This window comes from Glycine max, chromosome 19 (assembly GCF_000004515.6).
Source record: "Glycine max cultivar Williams 82 chromosome 19, Glycine_max_v4.0, whole genome shotgun sequence".
Classification (NCBI taxonomy): Eukaryota; Viridiplantae; Streptophyta; class Magnoliopsida; order Fabales; family Fabaceae; genus Glycine; species Glycine max.
The window spans coordinates 40,445,174-40,453,782 of NC_038255.2; the positions used below are offsets into that span (position 1 = coordinate 40,445,174).

General features: G+C 35.5%; 1 protein-coding gene across 1 annotated transcript; it reads left to right on the plus strand.

Moving 5' to 3' along the window:
* Positions 1-10: 10 nt before the first annotated feature.
* Positions 11-1,242, plus strand: LOC106797518 (serine/threonine-protein phosphatase 7 long form homolog). The gene is made up of 3 exons (XM_014772114.2): positions 11-511; positions 596-680; positions 766-1,242. The coding sequence occupies exons 1-3, from the start codon at positions 372-374 to the stop codon at positions 1,201-1,203; spliced, it is 663 nt and encodes a 220-aa protein (XP_014627600.1). The 5' UTR covers positions 11-371; the 3' UTR covers positions 1,204-1,242.
* Positions 1,243-8,609: the final 7,367 nt, after the last annotated feature.

Sequence of the window (8,609 nt, forward strand, 5' to 3'; positions counted from 1 at the left end):
TCCAAGATGTGTCAATTTTATTAGGTCTGCGTACTGACGGGGCACCATTAATTGGTTCGACAAATCTTGATTGGGCCAATTTGTGTGAAGAATTATTAGGAGTCAGACCACAGGAAGGCGAAATTGAAGGCAGTGTGGTCAAATTAAGTTGGCTGGCTCACCATTTTTCTCACATAAATATTGATGAGGGTAACGTTGAACAATTACAAAGGTTTACCCGTGCGTGGATTCTTCGATTCATAGGAGGTGTCCTCTTTGTTAACAAAAGTAGTAGCAGAGTTTCCTTAAGGTACCTACAATTTTTACGTGACTTTGAACAGTGCAGCACGTATGCGTGGGGACCTGCCGTGCTTGCGTATTTATATAGAGAGATGTGCAGCGCCACCGATTACAAAGTTAAATCAATCGGAGGTATGTGCATCTTAATCCAAATGTGGGCATGGGAACGATGCACCACTTTAGCTCCAAAGAGGACACCTCCCGTCATAGAAAATAAACCACTTGGACACAGGTTTGTCGTTAAAAAAATTACATTTGAATTGAAAATATTTAATGATGGAACATGTTGATAATGATGATTTCATTTTTATTGTAGGTGGCTGCGACGTGGAAATCAGCATATCGGCAATGATGATCTTAGAGTTTTCCGTCGCAAATTGGATCTGATGAAACGACATGAGGTAAGAAGATTGTAATGTAATGGTTAAATTATATTTTAATATGTTATGTTTGACTGAAAATTGACAAGTTTGTTGTTATATGCAGTTTGTCTGGGAGCCATACACACCAACTGTGATGGCAGCGCTGCCTCAAATTTGTGTGGTTGGAAGTGTAGTCTGGTTCGCGGTGGTGCCACTGATTTGTTTTCATGTTGTTGAGTGGCACCAACCCGATAGGGTTTTACGACAATATGGATTGCAACAACCTATTCCCGGGTGTCCTTCGCAACCGCAGAATCTCCATGGCATAACGCTCAAAGGCAAACAAGATGAGAATTGGTTCCACCTGTTGGCCCCAATCATTAGTCAGTGGAACAATGCAGCGCAGTTTAGGGTCGACGTTTATCCTCGACAGCAGGGCCTACTAGGTTTTAACTCGGACTATATGGTGTGGTATAGGCGTAAAACAAAGATGTTTGTCGACCCAAACAATGCAAACACAGCTGCATTGGTATTTATTTGTTTTTCAATGTTTAACTTCTAATAATTTTCTTAAGCGTGAGCATTAATTTGTTGACGCTAATAATTGAAGGTGTGGTATAGGCGTAAAACAAAGATGTTTGTCGACCCAAACAATGCAAACACCACCATTTCCATCTTGTGATGTGGCCATTAAGAGGGTCCCACGGTATTTGCCGTACAAATGTGTGCCGTCAACTTGTATGATTGGCTTACAGTACTTGAAAGCTTCTTTACATTGCCCAAAAGTCCAAAAAACTCTATGAAACTGACGGTGTTCGCGACTAACCGTATTCCCAACGATAAAATCATCATGTAGTACTTGAAAATATGATCCAGGAGAATGATTTTGCATGTGTCTTAGCCACGACGAAAGTTTCGCATATGACTCATCCCAATCGCCATATTCAATTGCAATGGCTTTCTGTTTCGCCAACCACGCTTTTTTGTACGACACCTTGTACGCAAATTCACTGTTAATCCTCTCTTGAATCAAAGAAATTTTTATTGATGGGTCTTCTCTGATCATGCCTGTGAATAACATTACAAAATTTAAATGACAATTAACAATAAATGAACATAATATGAACATAAAATACGTACCTACTACACAAGTGGCAATTAAATCTGAATCAAGTTTCTCGTGATCTTGTGTCATGGTCATATTCAGACATGTGTGTGGTCCACCCCATTGTGTGACTTTCCACGTATCTGTTTTTTTAGATAAAATTGCCCTCATATAGAAAGGGCAAGGACACTCTGCATTCTTATTCAAGCAACAAACCACATACTTGTTCGATTTGCTTTCAACAACTTTGAAACTTTGATGCACCTTCATAACATATTGTTTGACTGCATTTTTGACCGCATCTTTACTATCAAATTCCATGCCAACATATAATTCTTGGCCAACATTAAAGGTCGACGGCATTTCCAAACCGCAAATGTCCTCCTCATCAGGATAACTCCAGTTGATATTGTTATAATGAAAAGCATCATTCCAAAATGGATTTTCAATTCGTTGTGCACCTAAGAGTTCAAAATAAAAATCAAATCATACTTATTTACCATTAAATACAATTGTCATCAAATAATAAATGTATTGTCAAATTTTTTTATACAGCAAATTATACCTTCTGCTGGGTGAACAATTCTTACTGGTTGAGGAATGTCGGTGACTTCATCGTCTGTTTCAGATATACCGTCAACACTGTCATCTTCGTCTACAGACTCTTCAACGTATGAGTTAGACACAAGATAATCATCATCATCATCATCGTCTTCGTCAATATGTAAATTGCTCATATTTGTTGCCGGTTGTGTCTCATCATTAGATAAATAATTTCCACATGATGTAAGCGAATTTGCAGAATGAAACATTGAACCACCAGCAACATCCTTTTCTATGTACAATTCCAAAACTGACATTTGGTCTTGTTGTTTAAAACTTTCTAACATCGTTTCAACGTCTTCGTCATCACAAATTTGCAAGGCAATATATTTTCCTGACACTAAAAATCTACAGCTGATAGCTGAAATAATTTCATTATTTTGTAACTTTACCTTATCTCCAATTTTTTTCTTCAAGGCATTGAAACTAATTCCACGTTTAATCTGAATCGCTTTTTTACTTCCTTCAAATATTACACCATCATTATCTTCATATACCCTTCCATTGAAATACAACACTGTTATAACCGAATTCATCCTGTACCTACAAAAAAAATATTTTAACACGTCAAATAAATTACAAGATAGTCATTTTTAACACGAAAACACTACATTTCTCTTTTAAAGTGTAATCCCAAAATATCTCTTTATTGGAACTTTACATTCAATTTCTCTTTTAAAATTTTTTAATTAACTTCAAATTACTTTCATGAGACACACTTAAAAAAATGAACAATTTCAAGATAGTCATTTTTAACACAAAATTAAATAATTCATGAACGAAGTTAGTATTATAAATAATTAATCTTAACATTAATAGCTTTAACATGGAAAAAGCTAATTACAAAATTGCTAAAAATATAATAAAATATTTAACACTTTCAAGTTGAACGCTTATAAATTTTTAACACACCAAAAACCAACTTAATCTAATTAAAAAATACTACAACTTCATCTTAAAAAAAAATCATACTCAAAATATTTACTTTAAATAAATATAATCTACAAATTTTTTTTATTCAAAGTTCAAACATTCATCAATTTTTAACACACTAACAAATTTTGAATCTAGAACACATTTATATGACATATCCGATGGGACGATGCAAGAATTTAGTTATGGATCAAATAATTCATGTACACGTTTAATCAACATCTATGATTATTTTGGAAAAAAAAGTTATAACCAAATAAATTTATTAACAAAGATGTAAATAAATTTATTTCACGAAAATTGTTCACGGAAGGAAAAGATAGAAGCAATTAAACGCGAGTTCTTTTAACACACTAACAAATTTTGAATCTAGAACACATTTATATGACATATCCGATGGGACGATGCAAGAATTTAGTTATGGATCAAATAATTCATGTACACGTTTAATCAACATCTATGATTATTTTGGAAAAAAAAGTTATAACCAAATAAATTTATTAACAAAGATGTAAATAAATTTATTTCACGAAAATTGTTCACGGAAGGAAAAGATAGAAGCAATTAAACGCGAGTTCTATACAAATTATCAACACCCACCTAATCTAATTAAAAAATTATTACAAATTTCATATTCAAAATATTTTTATTTTCACTCAAAATATTATCTTCAAATTAATATTGTTACACAATTTTTCTTTTATTTTTGACATTTAAACACACATTTAAACAAGCATATCAAATATAAACGTTAATTTAATTTTAAAATAAATAAATACTATATACAAAAATTAAGTTACAACCTAACAAAATAACTTAAAAAAAATTTCATACCACACAGTTTTTTGAACAGCTAAATCCACCAAAACAAAAAAGAAACAAGCTCAAAGGCACGGATAATAGCTTTAAAATGAAACCTTGGCAGTTGCAAGAAAAGGAAAATGAAGCAGTTTGCAAGAAAAATCAAATGAAGCAGTTGCAAGAATAAGCACAAAACACGGATAATAGCTTTAAAATGAAACCTCTGGCCGTTGCAAGAAAAGGAAAATGAAGTAGTTTGCAAGAAAAATGAAATGAAGCAGTTGCAAGAATAAGCACAGAACGAAATATTTGAAGACCCTAAATCGCCAAGGCAGCTGGCGTTTTCACCCTAAATCGCCTAAGGACCTGGCGTTTTCAGCTGCACTGCAAAAGCTGGTTCACCTGCAAAAGCTGTACCTGATACGCGTGGGGAAGCGCTGGTTTGACCAGCGACTCCACCCTGCATGGCCAAAACGCCATTGCAGGTGGCGACATCAGTGCTGTCGCCAGTGGCAGAGGCGACACAGCCACGTGTCGCGTGCCTGAGTGTGGCGCTGTTCATGCTAGCGATTTGCATGAATAATTTCACTGTTGCTACGTAAAAAACAGCACCCCTCTGGTATTTTTTTAAAAAGAGCCCTAGTCTGGGAAATATTTTCTAAATGAACCCTAGTCTGGGAAATTTGCCGATTCTTGGTCATGCGTATGGAGAAGATTTTGTGGGGAGAAATAAAACCTACTTTGATAATCTTAAATGTCTAAAAAAGAATTAGTTTCCTACTATCCTTTGGTTGAAGAATTTCCTTTGTGAAAACCTGAAAACCAAAAAGAAATGTAAAGACACGGTTGTTTCAACTTTCAAGACGTGCATACTAATAGTGAAACGAACTTAAAGCATCTATAATAGGCGCAATTATTCTTGCCGGAAAATGGTAGTGACCATTCATCTGTTGTCACTAGCAATGTTGGTCTTCCCATTGTGGTGATCGGGATGTGTTTTTGGCAATTATAAAATGTGTTGTAACTTTATGGTGGACATCCATGATGCAGGCCTCAAAGTTAGATATCTTTGGGGAGTTATGGGTCGGAACTCAGAGATGCTATATACGAATCTCCTTCAGAATATCACTCAAGATTTGACTCCTGTGAAACCTTGCTTGGTGGAAGGAATTCCAGATATGTGGATTTGGAATCATAGTGTGTCAGGTGTGTACACAACCAAGAGTGCGTATGCCTGGTTATCTAATGTCCAGGTGGGAGATGGTGTTCTTAGTCATAGAGGTATGAGTGTTCAAGAGAACTGTCCCATTGGGTAGGCTTTTACTCCTCACAAGCAAGCTCGTCAGATTGCTTCAATGTTGATGGGAGTGTCATGAATGAAGGATCCCTCGGAATCTGATTTTGGAGGCCTTTGCGGGACCATTGGGGTAACTTCCTCTTTGGCTTTTAGGGACATTCAGATGTGATTGACATTCTCTGTGCCGAGATTTTAGCTCTTTTAAGAGGTTTGGAGCTTTGCTGTGATCATGGCTTCAGAAACGTCGTATGCTATTCTGACTCCAAGGCAGCTGTTGACTTGGGCAGAACAGCATTCAGCAGTTTCATTCGTACAGTAATGAGATTTTGATGATCAAGAGGCTTTTAAGCAGAGAGTGGATAGTATCTCTTCAGCACTCCCTGAGAGAGAGAGAAATCAATGTGCAGATTCGTTCGCTAAACTTGGTGTTGATCAAGAGGACGCCTTTGTTGTGCTTCCAATTCCTCCTTCGGTTTTGAATCTTGCTCTTATGCAGATATGCCTTGTGTTTTGTTCCCTAGGCTGTAGTTTTATCACATGTTTTAGTTTAAATTTAGAAATATCTGTATAATTTACGTTGCTAATATAATTAGCGACTATGGAAAGGTTTCATAAGAAAAACAAACTAGGGAAACGTAAACGAAGACTTATGCTGCAATCGTGTATTGCACATGACTGATACCATGACATATGATTTTGTTTTTTCTTTTCTTATTTGTGAAACAAAAACTGAACATACGAAATTACCACATAGCAAATATGAATCCCCTGCCTTTACATAGTATGACATTCATCGCCAAGGGGATCAATGGAATAGTGTTAACCATGGCCCATAATCAGCTGAGACAACTAATTCTAATCCATCACACAATGATGGATATATAGCAGACCTAAAATGGATGAAATCTGAATGAATTAATGACAATTGCTCTGTATGTAATCCAAATTCAAAATATGTAGTTAAAAAATAGAGCTGGTATTTATTTATGTTGTTGGGAAAGAACATGATGTTAACTGAACCAAGCAGCACAAAGGAGATTTCTAGTTATTGGCAGATAGACGCACAAGAGAAAAAAGCAATTAAGAAGTGAAGAACAAAAGATGTAGTGGGGTGAGATTTAAAAATCAAAGGAAAATAATAAGGGACCAAGAAAGAAAACAAAACAGATTTAGCTCAAAATAATGGATAGCTTGCATATATACGTCCAGAAACTGAAGATTGAAGGTTCTGTGTAGTGCCCATTTGATATCATGAGAATTTAAATAAAACAATGTTTTCCTTTTTCAAATTAATAGTTAAAGTATTCAAGAACCAAGCATTAGCAGTTCAAATACCTACAAAGAATGACTTACAAATGACGAACTGTTAATTTCTTTTGCTCCCATACCAAATATTTTTTTAATACGTAAAAAAGTTCACTCACAAAATAATATTTCATACGTGATAAGATTTCAAATTGCTGTGTCCATGCCTGTGCAACATTTTATTGTTACTAGTCCCTTAATCTCAACCGGATGTGCTTCTCCATTCGAAAATGAAGCTACCCTTCTCTTTTTTCTCCAATGGAAATGAGTTTGATGTGAGAGATGAAGGACCAGTATTCACCAGTTTGTGGCTCACACTTTCGACACAATTCAGGACAACCATCTATGCTCAAATCTTCAAGGGCAGTGAGGCGATGCATGTCACTTGGGAGATTCAGCAGTTGAGGACAGTTAACAATGTGGAGCACCTTGAGATGAGCCATTGTTGTCACCCACTCAGGAAGCATCTTAAGTCTATCACAGTTTAAAATGATCAATGTCTGCAAAGTGTCTGCGGCTCCTTGAATCCATTGAGGCAAAGTCTCTTGCCTTGGACAATGCTCAATATGCAGAAATTTCATCCTCAATCTTTGGATTTGGCTAGCATAGTTCAATGACAGGTTTAACATCTCACAACGTATTACAAACATAACCAAGTCGAGGGAGAATATGAAGTGGTAAGAACTCTAGGCTACCACATGATTGAATGAGCAAAACTTCAAGGGAAGTGAGTTGTGCCTGTCTGAACAAAAACTTCAAATTGTCACAATATTCAAAAGTCAAAGTCTGAAGATTGTTCGAGCTTGCAAATTCATCCTCTGACAGAATAGATTGCTTTGTGGTTATATGCAAGTCTCGAAGGCTGATTAACATCCCTAATCCTTTAGGCAATGTTTCAAGTTCCACGCATCCTCTGAGTGACAATTTTTTTTTTTTTTGAAGTTTACATATAGAATTGGGAAGTTTTTTTTTATTTTTTTATTTTGCAGTTATTTGCAAGACTGAGAGCTCGTTGATGCTCCAATTTACCAATTGAATAAGGTAGTCTCAATTGAGGAATCACTTGATTCTAAAATCCGTGAGTATTTGAATCTTGTTATCCATTTATCCGAAACAGCTTCATTATCAACGCCCATTCCTTGGATAGGAAATAATATAGTTCTCATACTTCTGGACTTGGAGAACAAACCATAGCTAAGTGAATCATTTTGAGATATCTAAGCTTTCATTTCTTTTTCTAAAATCCTCTTTTTTTTTCTCACATACACTCAAACCTGTCTCAATAAAATAATAATCTTAGATTCGTTAACCATTAGATCTTCGTGAAATTTGAAAGCGTGGTTCAAAATATGTTTTCGCACACACCCACCATCGAGATTTTTGAGATAATATCTTTGGTGGAAGAAATGTCCCTCACACTGAACTTTCTCTTGCACTAAGCGGGCTTCTTGGGTTGAGTGGTCCTGATGCGCTAAGCGAGGATATCGAGCTGAGCGTGACACTTGAGTTCTTCAATCTTCTTCCATACCTCTACTATATCTCTACAAAAGATATAACCAAAATTACTATAAAATCATTAACTTTGACATCTTCTGGATAAAAACTCAGAAGAAACTAAGGTCTTGTTGTTTTTACACAAAATAAGCAATAAAAGAGAAGAAAATTAGATAATTGCTATGTGATTTCAATATACAAATGACGTATGTATAACACTTATCATATTATTCCCAAACTTTCAATATAGTTTGAATCCTAATCTAATGGCTGTCGAACTATAAACTTGATTTGGGACCTTATCAAAAAGCTCAAGTTCTAGAAGATTCTAGAAGACATGTTAAGCTAAAATTCTAGAAGCATGTAGAAGAATCTCCTTAGAAGATAATTCTAGAGTAACATGTAGAATGATCTAGAATGTGTAAGTTTG

Coding starts and splice junctions, on each gene's coding strand:
- LOC106797518 (XM_014772114.2), top strand. CDS start 372: ATGTGCAGCGCCACCGATTACAAAGTTAAATCAATCGGAGGTATGTGC. Junction 512..595: donor AATAAACCACTTGGACACAG/GTTTGTCGTTAA, acceptor TTTTTATTGTAG/GTGGCTGCGACGTGGAAATC. Junction 681..765: donor ATCTGATGAAACGACATGAG/GTAAGAAGATTG, acceptor TGTTATATGCAG/TTTGTCTGGGAGCCATACAC.